Here is a 22,151-nt window from a genome sequence, read left to right on the forward strand (position 1 = left end):
TCACCTCCAATATTATGGTAAAGGCTTTGAAGCCAAATCTTTCTAGATTCAAACTCGGTTCCTATTGTTCACTAGCCGAGTGACCTTTCTGAGCCTGTTTCATCTTGTGAGAAATGGGAATACTAATACCTACTGTAAAGGGCTCTCCTAAGTATTACATGGATAATATTTGTTAAGTGCACAACACAAGAGGGTTCTGCAACATAATAGTTGCTCAATAAATGGTAGCGTATAATAATTACTAAATTTAGGATGATAGCTAAGCATATTTTGTTTTATAATTACAAGATGATTTGTAAATATATTATCTCAAAGGAGTGGCTTGCATTTTTAAGTTTTCCAAATCATGCGGCTCTTTCTTGTCACAGAACATTTGCACATGAAGATCTGTCTGCAGGAACATTTTACTGGCTCCCTTCCCTGACTTCTCTCTGCCTCTTTTCACCCAGTTAATGCATTCTCTTCTTTCAGGTTATATTTCAATTGTCACTTCCTCCAGGAAGACTTCCCTGACTTTCTTATCTAGGACAGATTTCCCTTTTACTCTAACAGCACCATATATCTCTCCTTGGAAATACCTATGTGAGTTACAATTTTACATTAATTTATATAATTCTTAAAATTAATGCCTGTCCCTTTCACTACACAATAAAGTCAGGACTATGTCTTTCTTTTTTTCCCTCATGTATCTTTAGCACTCAACACATAGCCTAACACAAGGTAGAATCTGATAAATATTGAATGAATGAATGAATGAATGAATGAATGACAAGTCTTTTCAAGGTACATGCATTTGGATAATAAAGGAAAGGTGGCCCAGAGGGCAGCATCTCTGAGTTCATCTGAGTGGCAGATACTTGTTTACAGTGGGTATTGTTTGGCCAAGTGCTTCTGTACCTGTGGAACTGCTCCAAGAGATTCTGGGGCAGAAAGGTAAAGATGGTATACTTGGTCGTGCAGATTCTGTTGCCAGAGTATCTCCCGGAGACCTTTGCCCAATCGTGGTGGAACAGGCTGTTGTTGGGGAACACGACCCGCTGCTGCGTCAGCCTGTGGCTCTGCCTCCCCTTCTCTGGGGACAGCAGTGGTGTGACTTCTGATGGAGACTGGATGAGGCCGTTTCTAACTCGCCACTGCCACCGATGCCAAGATGAGTCCACTGAGAGGGCCATTTCTGACAGCAAGCTACAGTCTGAAAACAGACACATGAAGTCGCTACAGTCAGAAGAAATATGTGGTATATCAATCGGCTCATCCATCTGTCCACCCATCCATCCAAGGAAGATTCTGGGAAACAACGTGAGAACAATAGGTTCAATCCCCCATCAACCACATGTTCTAGGGAGAGAGACATTAAGCAAATAATCATGTAAATAATATAGAACTTACACTGATAAGAGACATAGAAGCTTTTAAGGGGGTTGGGGCTCTCAGCCAAAGTACGGCCTGGTGAGCTACGATCCCAGAGGTCAGAATTCTAGCTCTGCCTCATTGCGAACACTGAACTGTGCCTTCACCTTGATGGTCCTCAGTTTCCTCACCGCAACACGAGGAAACCTATTCTCACTCTATTTTCCTCACAAGCTTTTTGTGAGGAACAAACTGGACAGGACGTTCAAGTATGTTTAAGACATGTCTCAAAGGGAAAGGTATCTATTCTGTAGTTTTTCTCTAGCTCTAAAATTTTCTGATACTGATGCTATTTTGGAGAACCTCATTTGGGGCCAGGACCTCAAGCAAGAGTAATAGGTGGGACAGAAGAGAAAAGTTCTTCTCTAGGACACTGAGGCCTGAGGTGATTGGGCTGTGTGGAATGTTATTGCTTGAACACAAGCTGGCTTTTCCGGGTCTGGTTGACTGGGGGTGGGGGTGGGGGTGGTCTCTTCCTTCCTCTCTGCATTTCATGGTTTCTGAAACTGACTCAAGCAGTCATCTCCCTAGATGGTGGACAAGTGCCGCTTTATCTAGGATATTTCAGTTTCTGAGCTCTTTAAATAGAACCTATAAGCAAGTCCTCAGGGTTCCTTTTAGCCAAATCTTGTTCAAAGACTCAGAAGGATATTATTCAAAGACATCCTTTATGAAGTCAGAAGTTGTATGTAATGGTGTTTCTCACCTAGCAGGGTCACCGGATGATTTTCTTTTGAATAAATGGATGAGTGAATGTCAGGTATTATTAATCTTACAATGAGCTACCCCACCTGTCATTGTAAATATGATTCACTTAAGGACGAAAAAGTCCCATTTCTAGTTTAAATGGTAATATTTTACCTTCCCGATGCCCATATGAACTGACCCTTATCATAATTCTCCTCATGACTGTAATCATTCCAAATGATTTTCAATCCACAGACCCCAAGGCTGCAAGAAGCTCTTCAGAGTCTTAAGTGAGTCCTTGTAACAAGCATGAAAAAATAAATGCAATTACTGATGCCCATCATAATGTGACCAAAAGCAATATCGTGACATTTGACAAGCCAGAAATAATATTCTATATCTTCTTTCTCATTATAAAAAACATGCCCCTTTTATGGATTCTTTTTTTTATTGTAAAGGAAAGGAAATGAAAAGATAATTCATGAATTGAGTAGAAAATGCAAATGAGAAATATTGCTTTAGCTGATGCCACACATATGAGACTTCGCACAATTTTAGGTGATAAGATCTTCATCAATGAAGAGATTGGATTGATGTGGGAGATGCAGGTATTTTAGGTGGGGTGGTTTAAACAGCCCATTTATCATAATCGTATTTTTTATTAACAACGTAAAATAAGCTTTCTTAAAAAAATAAAGCAGATGTGAAACGAATGCCAGACTATTGGATGAAAGGTTGATGAAGAACTGGATATTTCTATAGTTTCAACATATCTTCCCCCCAAATTATGAATTACCATGGTAGAAAAAAAACCAATCACTTTGTAGTGGAGAAAACTGGCAGACACCACCTTACCCAACGGATCAAAGCAAACATCAGGAATACTGGGATAACGTGACATCTTGTGTCTCCTGACATAATGCACTGAGAAGGACATATCACTTCCAAGGAAGACACGAGGAAATATTGAAAAACCTCAAACTGAGGGCTACAGAATATCTAGCTTATGTTTCTCAATGATCAAAGGTCAAAGAAAGGCAGAGGACTGTTTCTGATTAAAGGAGACTAAAAAGAGACGACAAATAAATGGAATGTGTGATCCTGAACTATGGGAATAAAATAAGTATGAAGGACATTATGGGACAAGGCACAAGATTTAAATATAAATTGCAGATTAGGTAACAGTACTTTAATAATGTCGAATTTCCTGATTTTAGTAATTATATGGTAGTTATATTAAAAAAATGCTGTTGTTCTTAGGAAATCCATCCTACAGTGGGTATGAGTAAAGAAGCAAGGCATCTCAATGGTTACAAAATAATGTATATATTTGTATGTGTATATATGTATATATGTACACACACACACACACACACACGCATGCACGGTGGCAATCAGGAAGACTTCCTAGGAAAAGGAATATTTTTTAAAACTTACCAAAAGAAATGTGTAAGAGTTAGCTAGGTAGGGAGTTTGTGGAAGCTTGTTCCAGGCAGAACTGGATCCAGAAACAGAAAGTTCACAGGAGTGTCCCACAGAATGAATGGAATTAGGGGACAGAGTGGTGAAAGTTGAGGCTGGAGATACAGACAAGGGCCAGATGGCCCGTGAGGGCTGCTTGCTATGCTGAGAGTAAGAGGAGCCCCGAAGAGTTTCAGGCAGGGAAGTGACATGAGCAGAGCGGTGGATCCCAGGATTTGTTTTGGCCCAAGCACGCTAGAATGGGCTGGAGAGGCCAATACTGGGCCTGGGGTGGCAGCTTCTTAATCCATTGCTGTCCCTTTCTTCCAGTAAATAACTTCTTTGCAAAAGCAGAATAGGAAACAAAGAATGACTGTGTAATCCTTTTATCTGAGGTGTGGTTTATTACTGCTTTCAGAAGGGGAGGGGCATGCCGAAGAAACTCTCCAATGTACTCCCTGTTGTAAAGTCTTTTTCCTCATTCTGCTTTTTTGAAATGGCATCTCTCACTAACAATAAACTCCAGTTTCCCTAATTCACACTCACACGACTCTGGCTTGGAGTGGTAATCCTCTCCAGCACCAACACTGTCCCGTCCCCCCCGCGCGCAGAATGTCCCCTAGCTGGTAGTTGGGGGAACATTCCTATATGGGGGCCATCAGACTACCATACTAGGTTAATTGTAGTTTGCTGAGAAATGCTGTTCCATTCCCAAACTTTCTCCGTCTGGCCTGGCCCATATTTTCAATTAACCCCAATTCCTTTCATTTTCATTTTAGTGAATCCCAGTAAATCCCAGTAAACCCCATCGTTAGCAAATTCCATTTTCATTGTTATGGGTCAATCAACCAGTTATTCACAGAATCAACAAATACTCATTGAACCCTTGTTTTGCACTTGGTACGTAAAACCTATACATCCATCCCTCTCTTCCTGGAGCTTGCACTCTAGTGAGGCTGAGAGATTTTAAACACAAGCTCATAGAAATAAAAATATATTCACCAACCAGGACAAGTGCCATAAAGGAGAAGAAAGGGCAATGGGACTGCATTACAGAGGCATGTGACCTTGTGGGGCTTCAGCTGAGATTAAGGGATGAGTGAGAGGGAACTGGATGGAGTACTGGGTGTGTATGTGTGTGTCTGGCTGTGTTGTGCAGATAGGTCTGTGTTGTGTGTATACTGTGTGTGTGTGTCTGGAAGTGACCAACCTAAGAAGAAGAAACCACCTTTGCCTTCCTTGTGGCTACAGCGAACACGAGGAATTTAAAAAATAGAAGGAAGACTCAAGTAGAGAGCTAGAATGCAGGAATAAGTGGTTACTAGAAAACTATTTTCCCTTCAGGTTCAGTTCTCTAAAAAGTATATCAATTGGTCAGGACCATGGGGGAACAAAGGTCCTATAAAATTTAATCTACCCTTAGATTTTCAATAAATAGTACACTATCCTAATATTAGAATTAATTATAATAGAATCTAAGAAAGTTTGGCCTTAACCACAGGGGTTTTTAAAGCACTCTACCCTGAGGACAAAATGTGTAAATCTCACAGAAAGAATTTACTGCTAGACACCTAGTTAACAAACAATAAGCTCCTTAGAAGAAATAGTCTGAAGTCAAATCAATCAATTATATTAGTTTTCCTTAAATTGCAGTCATTTTTGAATTACCTTTCCAATTTTTGCCATACCCAAATATCATGTGCTTCATGAAATGCAATGTATTTTAAGTCAACTTACTTTTTAGAAGCTAAAATATCACCTTTTGCTTTCTGTTAAAACACTGATATTTAAAATTGAGGGGTTTGTTCTAGACCTGCTCTACTTGCTGCTCTGAGAACCAGATTCAGAAACATCACCAGTCACCCAGAAAGCATCAGTCATTATCATTATTTGAGGCATACCTACTAATGCAGAAAAGGCTGTTAACATGTTTTGCAAGTTTTTTTTTTTTGTGTGTGTATGTTTCCCACAGAAGTATCAAAACAACAGCAGCAATATCAAAAGAGGGCTTTTCATTAACCCAGAATTAAGAACCCAGTGAACCAGATTCCTACCCATTCCCCCAGCATCCTACTAGATCAAGGAAAGATTTTCAGTAAAACAACTTTAGTATCAATTTCTTATTCATGTTGGTTTTTTCCCACTTATTTTGATTGGATTTGCTTCAGAAAATGGCCATTGCTTTTATGTAGTTTTCTGGTTATTTTATGAATACCCAGATGAAGAAACAAAAGTAAGATGAAGTTACAGATGAAGAAACAAAAGTAAGGGGAATAGAATAATTCCTCTCTAGAATCTGTCATTTTTTTCCCTACTACCTTTCAGGAAAACTTATATCTATTAGAATCCAAGATGTACTTTTTGTCCCCCCTACATTTTAAAATTTTGGACCTAAGATATGTCCCTAACTGATAAGGCAATGTTTATTTATTTTTTTTCTTTTTACCTTCACAACATTTTATTAAATTTATGGCATTTTAGATTCGAGCATGTATGTTTAGTTGCAGAATATAGAAATCACAGTTTGCTAGCCTCTTATGAAGGTTTCCAGTTCTGGGACCTGCCCAGGAAAGTTCAGTAAGGCCTTCATGGGAAAGGAATGGTCAAAGGGAGACCTTATTCTACGATGAGGTTCAGATAGTCTAGAAGCCTTGGGGACGGCTGAATTTCAGTCTTCATTCTCCTGGTACTCAGCTACAGGAGTCTGCACAGAGCTGCTGTGTGCAGTCAGTTCTTGTAAGCGCCAGAAAGTGCCCTGTCCTTCCCAATGGGAAGAGCGAGAGCTGTGATTCTGCCTCACTCACACACTAACAAAACGTGTCCTATAATTAGGATGTCAGATGCTGACTTCCTCTACAGAGGAAGAAATATTGAATAAGAAATGAGTCCAGGCCCTTGTACAGGGTGGGGTGGAGACTGTTGCCCTTGGAGGCTGGTGAGAGTAGAGATTAGTGTGAAAGAGGAGGGGAGGGTGAGAACGTAATAGCAATCACCTTAAATAAAATCAACCGAAGGATGCAGTTCTGTAGAAGATAATGAAAATACATGACAAATGATTGGATCCTATAGAGAGGACCTTCGTGGGACAGGAATGATCTTTACAAAACTCATGCATCGTCCGCCTGTCATGTTTAGCCTCCATCTCTAGTCATTTAGTTAATGCATTTTATCCACGACTGGTTTTCTCTTAGCAACTCAGTCCATAAGAGCCTTACTCATACAGATTTTCAAGGACAACTATTTTTTAAACAGGCAGGAAGATAGTTCAGTAGTCTGCCATGTCATCCTTCATTACCCGCCAAGTTCATTAGCGTTTAGGGCTCACAAGTTACCAGCAAGCTGATCTCCCATTTGGTGTATTTGCAGCTCAGACATCTCTCATAATTTTTGGAGAAGAGTATCCCACTGCTTACTTACCACCTCCATTTGTTTCTGAGGTATGTCACCTTTAACACTTCTAAAACTCTTGGATTCCCTCCAAAATTCACTTTGGTTTCAGTAGTCCCCATTTCTATAAATAGCATCACCATTTACCCAAATGACCTAGGCATTTCTAGATTTCTCTTAGATTTCTCCTTTATTTACTACAGCCAGTCTATTTTTAAAGTATATTCATTTTTGCCTTCTAAATAGTCTTCACGTCTATCTGTTTCAAAACACTTCGACTGCTTCCAATCTAATGAAAGGCATTATCATCTCTTGACGTACTACTGCACTAGTCTTCTTAATGGGTTCCTGCATCCTCACTTGCTCCCTTTCCAATCTAGTCTTAACACAGCAGCCAGTTATTTTTCTACAGTCTAAATCAGATCATGTCAGTCCTCTTCTTATTGCTCTTTATGATTGCTTTGTGTAAAATCCAGACTTCTCTTGATAGCCTACATTATTTCATACGATCCAGTTCCTGCGACCCTTTCTCCTTCTTGCTCAATATTCTCAAATACTCCAATCTCTTCTTCTCCCTTTTGTGTATCAGTCTGGGCATTTAGCAGTTCTTCTCCCTTGAAAGTTTTTTCTTCACTCTTTGCCTAGTATGTTAGCCAGGCTAGGCTAGGCTGTGAAACAAATCAATCCCTGAGTCTCAGTGGCTTAGCACAACGTATGAAGAGTTTGCAGGTTTGAGTCACTAACTCTATCCAGTGACTCAGGGATCCAGTCTCCCTCCATCTCATTATCTCAACATGTGGCTTTAAATATAGCCATAGCAGGGACCCAGAACTGAACTACATCACTTTGCTCATAGCCAAATGGCCAGAACCAGTCACATGGCTTCATCCCAACTGCAAGGGAGGCTGAGCTATGTGGACAGTACACTGAATTTTTGGTGAGCATTAGCTGTGTCTGCTAGGTCCCAGATTAAATGACATTTGTTTCAGAGAGTTGTGTATGGAATGAATCCAATGAGAGCTACTGGCGTAGTGTGCAGCATGATAATACGGCATGGTGAGACCTATCATTATATCACCTTGTTAGCTGAAGAAAGAGATTTTATACTTTCCAAACACTCTGACACCTTCTATTTGGGTGTCCTACTCCAAATTTGAGGCCGAGAGGGCCCTTAGATTCTTGCCTTTAAACACTGCCCTGAGGGCCGCTGATAGCAAGATATCAGATAATTCATATGTGCTTAGTCTGTAGATGAAACACATTACATACTGTGTACATATATGAACCACTCTTTTTAAGTGTGGCAGACACTCTTGAGATGGATATATTGAAAATCTGTTTAAAGGTATTATGGATTTCACAGTAGGATTTTGCTCTTTTGTATTTTCTTAATCCACGAATACTAAAGTTCTAGTTTCTCTTGGGCGGAGGTTGTGAAATTCTTTGATGACAAAAGAGATCTTTGGGCTCTGAAAGGTTGGAAACACTAGTGTACTAGAGGGAGCCCAGAACTGAAGGCAGAGTATTCAGCTAAGTGCAGAGAGGAAGATCTGTAATGCATAGTTCCTGACCTAACAACATAGTTGGAGATACGAGATATATACAAAACAAAGGTAAATGGGTAGGCTATCAATGGGGAACTGAGTAAGTGCAGACAGCAAGCACTGAAAGCTGCCAGGGATGGAAGAAAACATGGATGATGCTGGGTAGGACGAGGCAAGCTTCCTGGAGAAGCAGAAGTGGCTTATTAGTGAATAAAAAGGCTTGGTTGTCCAGAAGCAGGCGTGAGTCCAGAAGGTGTCAGAATAGGCAAGTGAGAAGCTCCAATTCTCTCAGACCAACTGAATCAGAAACTCTGGGGATGGGGTGGGAAATCTGCATTCTTTACCAGCATCCACATCGTTCGAAGGTAGGGGTTGCCAAAGAACAAACCTGGAAAGACACTGCATCACGCACTCACATATCTACTCTCCACTGAAAACTATCTTTTCCCATCTCCTTCCCTCTAGGCTAAGCCTGATTTCCCCAGTGTCTTCCTACCGAAAGGCAAAAGATCTTGGGAAATAAAAAGACAATGTGGGCAATCTTTTTTTTGTAACAGGCAGGTAAAATGAAAAGCATAATTTCATTTTTTTTTTAATCCATCCAGGCAGAAATGTGATTTCACTGAAAAGTTGTTTTTTTAGATTGTTTTGGTTTGTTTTACTGACAGAATAATTAAGTTGGGTCTAATTAAAAGTGAATATATTGCTCACAGAAACAGAATAAATCAGTGCTGAGCTGAAGGGTGAAGAAAGTTGTTCAAAGTCTGCAGGGCTGAAAGCAATTACAAGACAATAGTACACACTGATGGGCTCAATTTGCCTCACTCAAAGCATACGCATAGTTATGTGAATTATGAGCTGACTAATACACCCAGGAAAGGCTGGAGTGGAGGTAGGACATGGAAAATTTGGGAGGAGATTCCTCAAGGTCAAATGGACTAGACACTTGGGTTAGTGGGAAGAGTGTAGGGTCAGATTTGTGAAGTGGGGTGGGAAAGACTGGTATTTTAGCAGCTGCCTCCAGAGTTTTCTTCAGGCAGGAATATACTCTGACCAGCACTTGGGATGAATGGCAAGGGAACAAGAATTATGGAAAGATACGGAAAGAAGGTAAACCAAGCTAAACTGACATCTGGTTCACACATCCCACTAATAAGCTGTGTGGCTATGGGCAAGTCCATTACTCTTTCTGGGCCTTAGTTTCTTCCCCTATAAAATGAGGAAGTTGGACCAGGTAATCGCTAAGGCCCACGTATGTTTCTTTGACTTCGGGTTTAATTCTCACCCTGACTTTTCTGAAGTCAAGGGGAGGAGTGACCCTGATGAGGAACCTCGCCGGAGGGCCGATTATTTCCACCCCAGATGACAGCCTATCCAGAAAAGGTAAGTGACCTCATAGCACATAATTGCTAAGTGGCTGATCTCGTCTCTTCTCAGAAATGTAGCCGCCTTTTGTATACATCTGTTTGGTTGAGTTACTCTCATACATGCTTTGGGTTGAATATTCTTGTATTTCCAAAGAAATAACTGAGCCCTCTCATCTTTATTCTTTCTTCTCTTTTATTAGATTAATATATAAAGAACAAGTTCTCAAAAGGCCTTCATATGTTCCAAAGTTCTATTTCCTAAGTAGGGAGGCATTTCAAGAAAGATCCAACTGTCTATTACACATCACCATTTGGATGTCTCTTAAGATGTCAATCTCAGTTTGCCTCCAAACAGACTCATTATCTTCACTCCTGCATCTGCTACTGTCCCCTGTTTCCCATCTCATGGACCGGCACTGCTACCCTTTCAGTTGCTACCCTTTTGAATCTTCTCTTACCTAAATCCAATCTATTACCACATATTGTTGATTGTAACCAATACATATCTGTCAGTTCTGTTCCCTCTTCTCTGAACCCTTTGCCACGACTCTCATCTCTTGCCTCCGTTACTTGAAAGTTCCCATAGTTTGCCCTTATCTTTCAATTTTGCTCACCTACAATCTGTTTTCTCACAGTGAAATTAGAAAGATGTCATCAAATTGTAAATCCACTCATATCATCATCTTGTTCAAAACCTTTTCTGGCTTTCAATTTTCCCCAGAAACGATAGCGACAAAACTTGAACATAATTTACAGCGCCTTCCCTCCATGAAGAGATGCAGCCTCATCTTTTGTTAATCTCTCTTTCATGATCTACTCTAGTCAGAGGAAATATTTTATTTCCTTTTGTCTCTCTCCTACTGTGACAATCAATACCACTAGCACTCTCCAACCTCTCTCTCCACAAAGCCTAGCTAATTTCCATCCTCTTTTTAGTACTTAGATGTTACCTCACTCAGAAAGCCTTCCTTTGTCCTGAAGTATGATTGAAGGGCTACTCATGTGTTTCATAGTACTGTGTCTTTATCCGATTTTAATTTCTAGTGCTGTGCATTGAGCCTATGGACTTGTCTGGAGTGAGGGCTTCTCCAGGGCAGTCACCCCTCTACCCCAGTGCCTTCTGGGAACAGTCACCCCTCTACCCCAGTGCCTCCTGGGAACAGTCACCACTCTACTCCCCAGTGTCTCATGGAAGTGGTGACCAATCTACCCCAGTGACTGCTGGGGTCAGTCATCATTTTATCCCGTTGCCTCCTGGGAGCAGTCAGCACTGTATACTTCATTCCCCAGTGCAATAAGCACCAAGAAAGGCTTGATTTCTTTGATGAATAAAAATTTACATTTCAATGTTATTTTTGAAAATTTCAAAGAATTTCCATTTTACCCTCCAAACAATCCTTTGAGGTAGGTTGGACCTGTATTATAGTGGTTCTCCCCAGCCATAGGGGTTAAGTTCCCCAATAAGTACATTTAGAAGAATCTGTGGTTCAGGAACTTGAGAACTCACCATAGAAGACCCTTTCCTTGTGACTAAGTTTTGAGAACATAATAAAAAATATTTTGAAAACAATCTAGGTAGCATACTAAATAACTATAAAAGACACATCCTTTTGAATAACAATAATTCTGGCATAATTTCATTCAGAATCTGCTCCCTAGGACTTTTTAATGCTTGCTTCTCCTAACACAAGAGACTTGAGATTAATGTTGTTTGTCCCTCACATCTGTTATGAAGCTTCAAAACAAAAATTGTTCTGATTTATGACTCAGGGCTCTTGATTTCTGTCTCCTCAGATCTCAGCGACTCTGAATGACTGGATTTTTGAGGTGGGCAAATTATTGGGGGAAGCTCTCTTCTAAGACACAGGATTACACGTTCTTAAGTCTGCTCAGAAGAATTTCTGACCCAAGCACTGGGAACAGGCTGCTCTCATACCTCTCAACAAAGGCTCTCCCTACAGACCCAGTGCGCCGTGCTAGCACCACAATCCACATGCTTTCAATATTATCTCATGCAAATCTTTACTTCTAGTAAACCATCCTTATTTATTCCTAACCCTTTAGTTTCCCGTTTTCTTAGAAATGACTTGATATTTGCATATACTGGAACTGACATTGTCCAGTTAACTAGAATATTTGCAGAAGTAAATTTGCTTATACTGCATTTTCATATTCGGTGAAATTGTAGCTTGGAGGGGATGGCTGTGGAGAATTCTGAATTTTTTAATATTTTTACAGATCAATCTGGTTGCCCCTTTTCTCTGGAATAATAAATAAAATGAAGAGAGGTAGGTGACTTGCTTAAAGTGACAAAGAAATTCAGCAGGAGAGTTAACATTGGTTTCCATATGTAGACCCCAGACTGCTTATCTTTTGGTTTTTCTGTCTCAGTGTGAGCCATGCATGTTTACTTCAATAGCTTTTATGTCTGTGATTGTCCTGGTCAATTTGTTAAAATATAAACTTTTGATTTTGGAATAATTTTAGATTTACAGAAAAGCTGCCAAGACATAAGAGAATTCCTTCACTCGAGATTCTCCTAATCTTACAGAACCAGATGCATTTGTCAAAATAGGAAATTAACATCAGTACAATACCATGAACTAAATTACAGACTTTGTTTGGGTTTCACCTGGGCATTATTTTAATTTCTTAAATTACAGAACATTTCAAATTAGAAGAAATTACAGAATCTGACCCCAAGGCCACAATGATACTTGGTCATTGGCACCAAGAGTCAAAGATTTGTTTGTGAATTCTTCAATTGTTTTACTATCCTTTCATTCCTATCTGAAACAAACTAAGTGACTTTCTGTTGTAACCCACACAGCTTCTAGCTCTCCCACTATGGCTGGGCCCCTGAGCAGATATGAGTGAGCAGGAGTCCAGTGTTTCAGGCAGGAACCCTGGGTTCTCCACAATAGCCAGTCCTAACCTTCTTGCTTCATTTGAGACCCTGAAAGGGCTCCTGGTTGTTATAAGACAACTGCAAGCAAGCATAAGAGACTTTGCATTGACATGTGACAATGTCCCCCACTCTCCTTCCTTTATCGCAATATACATGTTTTATCTTTAGGCTGGGGTTGAACCGATGCATGGATGGCTTTCTGAAGAACAATGCACCACAGCTGTTAATCTGTTTGTTTCCTATAGTAAAGTTTATTGCTGTCTGATAAGTGGATTGTGAAGGACAAAATGACTGTGGTCTCTAACGACAGCACCATGAACCCAGAGGCAGAAGAGAGAAAAGAGACAAAAACTGAAAAGAAAGTAGAGAAACAGGTTTCACCACTTAACTCCTCCTCGGGTTTAACAGCAAAGGTCCATGGAAATATGGAGAAGCTGTACAGTGATAAATCAATCAGCCACCACCAGAATGAAGGAGAATGACAGTGAGAGCCCCTGGCTGGACTGCTTGATGGGGGCTGGGGGCTGCCCGTGCCTCTAGGAAATCTGGCCCTTCTGAAGACTATGTCCCCGAGGCTCAGTTCTCCCCTCTTCATTAAACCCCAATCTTTGGCGAGAGATTCTGGATGTTTAGAAAAACCACTGGGCCTTGCCTTTTTATGTTTCTGTCTGACGGACTCTGACTGAGATTGCTGAAGCAGACCCCCTGACATTTCCTGGTGCCCAGGGGGGTTGGCAACCAGTTAAACATTTTTAGGATGTTGCATGGGTTTTGCCATCTGTTTCATAAAACAAAACTCGCAATCTCTCTGGTGCACTTAGTTTGGCTTCTTCTTCTGATACAGGAAATTGAAATATAAGCAAATTAACACATGGAAGTAACCTACACTCACCCTCCTTCCCACCCCCTACCACTTCATCCTGTCTTTTCATGAGAGAGCCAAGGAGATAACACCCCATGTGGTGAGTGGGTAATTTATTTCTAATTTTCTCAGTCGTTTTAGAGTTGTGCATGTGAGGCTTGGTGATGTGTTATAGCTCCAATATAATGGTCTCTGTCACAAGTGCTGCATAATTATCCAGGCTATGAATGTCACATCGCAGCACCTTTCCTTTCCTTTGGACCGTTAGAAAGACAAACGGCTTTGTTGTCCAGTGATATGGGGAGAGGGACTGTGGAGAAGAGCATCACGTAGCCTCCAACGGTGGCAGGTTGCGTGGATGGGTTTTGGAGTCTGAAACACCAGAGGGTATGTATGGTGAGAAGAGAGGTAAAAGGCAAGTTGGTAAAAGGCCGTGCTCCTGTGGCACTGAGACTTGTCCTACGTAGTGCTGGAAGAGTTGTCTGAACAGGGGAAAAGCCATCCTAACTAGGATTTGATTTATCTGCACGATGCTAACAAACCAAGGTTCCTGAACTATCTCATGGATTAAAGACCCCTTAGAGACTGAGGATCAGACAGTGGATTGGCACCAGAATAGCAAAGAGACAAACACACCAGACAGCCAGGACACAGACTCATGTACACATGGGGACTTGATGTGTGACAGATGTGCCCTTATCCATCAGTGTGGATAGACGGACTACTCATTCAATAGTGTTGAGATCGTTAACTCATATAAAACAACAACAACAACAACGACAACTTTCTACTTCACAAAGCACACAAAAAAATAAATTCCAGGTGGATTAAGGCCCTCCCTCCAGGAGAGGGGGCATTTAAAACAAAATACAGGAGAATATTCTTAAAGCTTGTGGTAGGGAAGGAACTCTTAAGACACAGACATTAATAATCAGAGTAAAGTTGATAAGTTTGACTCTATTGAAATTTCTGTGCTCTGAAGAATGTGGAAAGGCAAGTCTCAGATTGGGAAGAGATATTTGCGATGCTATTACAAATACAAATTCAAAAAGGAAACGATAAAAATAGATTAAAAATAGATTAAAAAGGAAATGACAAAAATAGATTAAAAAAAAGGCAGAAAGATAGGAATGAGAGGGACAGATTGTTCACAGAAGAGGAAATCCAAATGGGTCCAAATGACGTGAAATTATTTCTAGCTTCACCAGTAATAAGGAAATGCAAATTAAAAAAACAACAAAATGGTACCTTGCTACCCCATCAGACTGGCAAAAAATGAGAAGTCTAACTTCACTGAGCAAAGAAATTATTTGGCAAAGATGAGATGCAACGAACACTTTCTTATACAAATTGTTAGGACCACTTTGGAAAACAATTTAGCGTTATCAAGCCAGGCTAAAAGTGCATGTACCCTAGACTCAGCATTTCTACTTCTAAATAGACACGCTGGAGAAATGTGCACATGTGTGCACCAGGAGACACGTTCAGATATGTTCAGAGTACTATCATTGACTAGAAGTTAAAAACTGGAAAGAACGTAAATATCCATCAAACATAGAATGAAAAAGTAAATTGTAATATATTTATAAAACAAAATATATGGCAGGTAAAATGAAACTATATCATCATAGATAAATGGCAAAATAATAATAAGTCTCTATAGGCTTAATCATTATTTTGCTATAGGTATTACTGTAAGGACTTTGTATGTGAATATTAACTTATTTAATTCTCTTGACAATCTTGTGATCATTTTATAGGTGCGTAAACCAAGGAAGAAGTTATAGTAATTACCCAAGGTCTCGCCGTCAGTGGCAGAGTGGGGCTGTGGATGATCCGACTTACTCTAGAATTGGTGATTTAAATAGTATACCTGCCTCATAAAATAAACAGAATGGTGAGCAACAAAAAAAAGTGTAATGTTGATCAAAAACTTCAAATTGGAAGATGATATACATACAGTGTGATTCTCTGGCATTCAGAGATAGGTTCAGCTACATGAAATAAAAACAAAAAATACAATGAGGCTCCAAGGTCATAGGGGACTCAGGCCTTTATGCTCACCATGCTGAGTGCTGGTTCCAACCTCATGGTGCTGTCATGAACCAAAGGACTACTGGGGCTTCATTGCCCTCCAACCCCCAGTCATATTCCAAGTAGGAAAAAGGAAAAGGGGAGGAAAAGCAAAAGGTGCACCTGCCAGCTGGGTCCCTTTAAGGGGTCATCCCAGAAGCCCTGCCCATGACCTTTGCTTTCATCTCACTGGCTACCCCTATAGCTGCAAGAGAAGGTGGGAAAGTAGTCCTTTAGTTGGGTACACTGTGGCCCAGAATAAACTACATGCTCTGTAAGGAAGATAAATAAATACGGAGTACGTAACCAAGAGTTTCTGTCATAAATACCATTTAGATAAGGTTTAAAACAATACAACATATTATTTATGGATTTATATATACTTATTATAGTGTAAAAACATGCATGGGAATAATTAATACCCAAATGAGGGCAATAGTTATTCTGGAGAAGGAAGGAAGGAGAGGGATTAGGAGAGAGATATAAAATAAACTTCAACCCCAACTAAAAAAAATATAAAGCAAAAATGACATAATGTTAAAATATTTTAAGTTGGGTGTAGGGTAAGTCCTGGTGTGTCTTTTGGGGGTGTATGTGTGTTTCCAATTCTCCTTTTTTGTAGTTCATTTACTTTTCCCACTTTTCTCTCTTTTTGTAGAGAAAAGTCTAGGTACCCTGAAACTGCCTTTCCTGTTGAAAACTGATGCCCTCACTGAACTTGGGACAGTTTGTTTCAATGTCCAATAATTTTGGAGAGTGCCTGCTTTAACAGGAACAAATTGTCTGAGAGTTTATCCAATGCCAAGGAGTAAGCTAAGGCCTTTGCAAGCATTCACTCACTTAATCGTCACAAGAGCCATGAGAGTTAAGAGCTATTGTTCTTTTCCTATTACAGAAGAGGAAATGGGGCTCAGAGGGGTTGATTATCTTTGCTAAGATCCCACAGTTCACAGGGGCAGAGTCCAGATTGGAACCCACACTTGTCTGCACTCGGAAGCCCTACTCAGCGCCACCTTGCTGTCCTTAGACTACTTCACAGAGCTCTTTTGATGTCTAGTCACTCATTTTGCCCCATCTTCTACTAAAGGAAGAGTCTCTGGTATGAATCCAAAACATGACACCAGGGATAAGGTGGGATGCGGTGTGTGGAATGGAAAAACAGGCTGGTTTATTGTGTGCTTCATGGGCGCTCTGTTTGGGAGGGTCACACAGAGTCAGACTGAGATGAAGTTTCTCCTTCAGGGCAGGGACTTGGTCTAAAGCTAAAGAAATAAGACAGGCTTTTTAAGCCTTTTATTATTTGTGTTTTTGCCAGGACACAAAGCAGCGAGACACTCAAGGTGGAACTTTAGCCAGAAAGAGTGTACACACACTGATGTCCCCAGTGTCATTTTTCTCTGAAATTTAGACAGAACCTCGCACCAATCCCCTGCATTCTCATTGCCTATTCACTTGTTTCCCCTTCAGAAAGCTCCCTGAGGAGAGAGACTATGTCTGGTTCCAGATCTGCTACAATGCTGGTACACAACAATAATTTAAATGTTTGTGGTATAAACAGATGAACAAATAAATGAATAAGGAAACTCAATAGGATTGAGATTTGGTGGAGGCCTCTGCAGTGGGACTCAGCACCCAGAACAATAAATACCAAATTAGCTTAAGTTTCTTGAGGCAAAGGCCAATGCATTATATACTTTGCCCCTAATGCTTGCTGAATAGCTGTTGAATTGAATTGAGATGAATTTTCAAATGAAAACAGGGATTTATAACAATGGCCTGAAATTGTATGGGGCATCCCAGATGTCCACATGAAAAGAGCCAGGTTGTTTGAAAATGATCCCAAACATCTAATAAGAATAACTTTATCCTCATTGTCAAAATCAAAATAACTATGGCTGCCATTTATTTGGTCCTTCCTGTGTGCTAGGTGCTGTTGAGTAGGTTATCTGTTAAACTTACCATCACCTTGCAAGGTAAGTTTTATAATGACCATTTCATAATGAAGAGAGACAGTTCTAGAAGGTCAAGATCAAACAGATTATAAGGGGTCCAGTTAGGATTTAAGTGCAGGTCTCTTGGGTTCCAAAGCTTCTGTGGTGGCCGTATTTGTTTCCTTTCACAGACTGGGTTGTAGCATCAACAAAGGGCAATAAAGAAATTGCATTTCTCCTTGAGGAAAGATTCTGCAATGGCCTGTAACTCCTCCCAAGGCACTGGTGGTCTTATGGCTACTCTGAATACCTTTAAGCTGCAACTACTAACCTAATTGTTTTCTGCTGGCAAATCTAGTTGACTTAATGTAAGCCCTTATTTCCCAAAGGATTGATGTTATGAATTGGTATTACCCTGTGGAAACTTTATATACCGTAAAAATACCAATACTAATCATGAAAATATTTGAAGGGAAAAAATAACCTCTAAATATGAGCTTTTGCAAACCTTTATCAAGAAGCCAACACAAATACTGAAAAAGGCTATACTGTAATTTCTTTTTCTTTTCTTTTTTTTAAAGAGGCTTTACAAAAATCTGAATGCAATGAAGTTTGAAATGAAAATGCTGGCTTTCTTTCCTGGCAAATCTCTCTCTAACAAGCTTCTTAAGTACTCTTCTTTACTCCAGGGTTCTTTGAACTGAATGAAAATTAAAGTCAACTCCCTTAAACTTTTCTTATGTGTTAATATGCCTGAAAACCTCTGCAATCAGACTTTGACCAAGAAACCTTGATTCTTGTTTTGTGATGTCAAATGCTCTGTAATTTACTAGCCTTTTACTTCAACAGTTTCAGCTCAGTTCTCTGGAAGATTCTTCCTTTGCTTCTTTTGTGCACTGGTAGTCTCCCCGAGTTATAGCCCTTTCTTCCTGAAGAGCTCAAATTATCCTTTATTCAGGCTGAAAACTCCTTCTTTGATGTGTCATCACATCTGTCAGTTAGTTTTTCAAAGAGAGATGTTCCCCGGGTCAAAATGGTAGCTTTGCACCACATCTGTTAGCTTTTCAAAGAGAGATGTCCCTTTGGTCAAACTGGTAGCTTTGGTGGAGAAGCATATGGTTTGCATGTCTGGTGATAAAGCCATTGCAATCAAATTGACTCTACCTCATGACTCAGTTCATTGCTTTTCCTTGTTATTGTTGGTGTCGATTCACTCAGCTGCTAATTGGCAGGAGCAGCTACAGTGATTGCAGTAAGTAGCCCCGTTTTAATACAGGTTGTGGGTGCCCAGGAGTGTGTGAAAGTGTGTGTGTGTGTGTGTGTGTGTGCGTGTGTGTGTGTTATGAAAGTGGAAAGTTGCCAGTTGGCCCCTCTTAGGTTGGGGACAGTGCACATACTACTTGTCTTGAATCATGGGATAGGATGCATCGGAACACCTAGGGATTCCCGGACAATGATGCTCTGTCCTTATGTAATGTGAGCACTTCCTGAGCAGTGAGTACTCAGCTAACTATGGTGCTGTTGAGCTGATTTACAATACTGATTTTATCAAAAGGAATATAAGGTTTCAAAGTATAAAAAGTGTTCTGCTAGATCTGTTGCAGTCACAAGGCCCATGTGTTCAGTACATCAAATATTTAATATTTAATACATCAGAGTTTGGAATAAGCAAAGGTTTTCTTTATCAAAATGGTACCATGCATGACAAGAGGATGGGAGATTTCTAGTTTTCTCAAATCCATCGTAAGAGTGCCCCAAGTTCTAGTACCCTATATGTCCAGGGAAGGGAGAAGGGATTGGGCAAGAGGTGGGGTCCAAGGAAGAGCGGGAAATCTCCAAATCTCTTTGTTCCCAGTGGGTCAGACCAGAAGTCACTCAAGTCTCTGGCAGAGCTCTTCCAGTCAGTTAGCATATCTACAGAAATGTAGGCTGGAACCAAGGCAGAGTCCAGGAGAAAAGCAGAAGCATTCCACCCTGTTAGAGAGCTCCAACACTGTCAACACTCACCCCTGGGCTAAAGCCCACACGTCTGCCTCTTCTATGCCCAGGCCCATTGCCATGAGTCTTATGCCATGAAGGAAGGAGCACAGAATGGGGCGTTCTGAACAGGCTGCTGTAGTGCAACTCAAAATTCCCAGTGATACTTCTGGAAATTAAACTTTTAAACTCTGTCCATTTAGGTCAGTCATTATTGTCCTTAGGGTCACAGATGAGAGGTTAATATGAGAGCAGACGGAGGAGGCTGTGTGGTCGTCAGCTCTGATGGGCCACGTTCAAGCTGCTGGGTAGGCTCACAGGCCAGTCTTGCAGAGAAAGCACAAAGAAGAGCTAAGAGACCAGAGAGATGGCAGCAGAGGCTCCTTATGAGCTGACATGGTTCTAATCCCTTTTGAGGCCGTTGCTCCCTTTGCCTTGGATTCTATGAGATGTTCTGATTCCTTTCAATAGACCCTCCTTAATAAAACCAAAAAAAAACACACACAAAAAACCAAAAAACAAATCCACATCCAGGCCCTTGCTTTGACATATTATAACATCGTATATACAATTAGATTCAGATGACGTAGTTCAAACCCCAGCTCTGTTGCTTACTAGCTCTACGTTCTACGCATCCTCTTCATATCTCAATTATCTTATTTGTGTAGGGATAAGTAACAATACTTACTTCCTAGGGTTGTGGGGATTACATGAGGTAGTATTTCTAAAACATTATGCCAATGATTGCCCCATAGGAAGTGCTTTCTTTATAAGTAGCTGTTAGCTAAATACATTAAAAAAACACACATTTCAGGCAGTTCATAGATACTTATGAGTCCATTGACCTGGCTTAAAAATTCCCTGATTTGGGTTAAAATGTGTGTTTATATTCAGAATGGGTTATTATTTACCTGAAATTACATTTTATGGAATATAATCTATACAAAGACTAAATTTACTCAGACCAACAACCTAAAGACTAAATAATAGAATTTAGCTTACTTCCTCTCCTCCCAGCTAAAATCAGAGGGAATAATTTTTGAAGCTTCACTCATTTACTCATTCATTCATTCATTCATTCATTCATTCATTCATTCATTCGTTCATTCATTCATCACATCAGTTGTTCTTCCCTTTCTCTTCCCATTGGGCTGTTTTAGCTCCCTGTGAACTGACGACTGGTGTAGTTACTGAACCTGTCTAACTGTTGGTTGCTACTTCAGCTGCTCCCAAGGACTTGAAATATTCATTCCAGACCAAATGACCTTTCTGCCAGCAGCGAGCATGTCAAGACACAGAGAAAAAGACTCAGGGACTAAAAAAAAGTAAGGCATGGAGAACAGGACTTGCCGTACCGAATGGAGCAAATCTTATTTACAAGTGACCTCTCACCCCTGAGATCAGCCCAAATAAAGAAGCATCTGTCATCTTTGGGAACATCCAATACTCTTCACCCTGACAAGGGGCCTCCAAAGACCAGATTCCATTTCAATCTAATTGGCTCTTTGCCCTTTACCTGCCTTCCTCCAGCCATGCACAGCAAGCTAAACCGTCTTGGGATGGAAAGCCAGCCCAGAGATGAGCGGCATCTTGACAGCGGAACTGGGGGGGTGGGGTGGGGGGTGGAGGCCGGGCAGCAGCTCTGCTAATTAAAGAACAACCTAAAGCATTGATTTTAGCTTCAGAAGAAGCAGCCGTAGACTGTGGTGCCTGGGATCTTGGAGCTCCTGTTGATGGCTGCGTTTAGGTAGAACTTTTCCCTGCATCCAGGCATTGCACAGAGCGATTTTTCTGAGTGAACTATCTAACCTGTGTGTGGTCCTCCTTTTAAGGCAGTTTTCTAAGCCACAAACGGACAAGTGTAAGTGTATGAGTCGGATAGCACATATGTCAAGCTGGGATGTCATGGGACATTCTCTGAGTGTTACGTCCTTTTATGCTTCTACTCATAAGTATTTATCAAGCATATATACTAAGGATGAAACACTTGTGGAAGCTGATGATAAAACATGAACTTGACAAATGAGATCCTTGCCTTTATGAAGCTGACATTTTGGTGGAGGGGAGAGACGACAAAGAAACATAAACAAGATTCTATCAGACTGTGCTTAGTTCTCTGAAGGAAGTGAGCCGGCCAGGAGGAGAATCACAAGAACGGGGTGAACACTTGCTTTTTATGCACCAGGCACAAATCTAAGCATTTGCTTGTAACAATTCACTTAACTTTCACAATCTTATGCTTTCAATTAATTTTTTCATTTGACTGATGAGAACACTGAGGCAGACAGAGGTTTATCATGATTTGTTCCCAAATGGCTACTCCACCCTTCTAGTTGTTTGCCAAAACTTTCGTGTCATTCTTACTTCTCTTTGTCTGTCTCTCTATTGTAACCTACATCCAATAATATACAATTAATCAGGAAACACCACCTTCTCCACCTCAGTAGATATACAGAGTCTGACCACTTCTCACCTCCTCCACTGATATACTCGGGTCTGAGCCACCATTATCTGTCAGCTGGCTTGTTGCAATAAGCTCCTAAC

General features: G+C 40.6%; 1 protein-coding gene across 2 annotated transcripts in view; it reads right to left on the reverse strand.

Moving 5' to 3' along the window:
- Positions 1-22,151, reverse strand: part of ATP10B (ATPase phospholipid transporting 10B (putative)) — a 258,806-nt gene that overhangs the window by 91,937 nt on the left and 144,718 nt on the right. For both annotated transcript variants that reach the window (XM_019740727.3, XM_019740736.3), the window contains one exon: positions 898-1,192. In XM_019740727.3, coding sequence (XP_019596286.3) covers positions 898-1,172 — 275 coding nt within the window. In that variant the 5' untranslated portion in view covers positions 1,173-1,192. The remainder of the gene's footprint in view (positions 1-897; positions 1,193-22,151) is intronic.

Source organism: Rhinolophus sinicus, chromosome 5, assembly GCF_057876585.1.
Source record: "Rhinolophus sinicus isolate RSI-liver-muscle chromosome 5, RSI-T2T, whole genome shotgun sequence".
Lineage (NCBI taxonomy): Eukaryota > Metazoa > Chordata > Mammalia > Chiroptera > Rhinolophidae > Rhinolophus > Rhinolophus sinicus.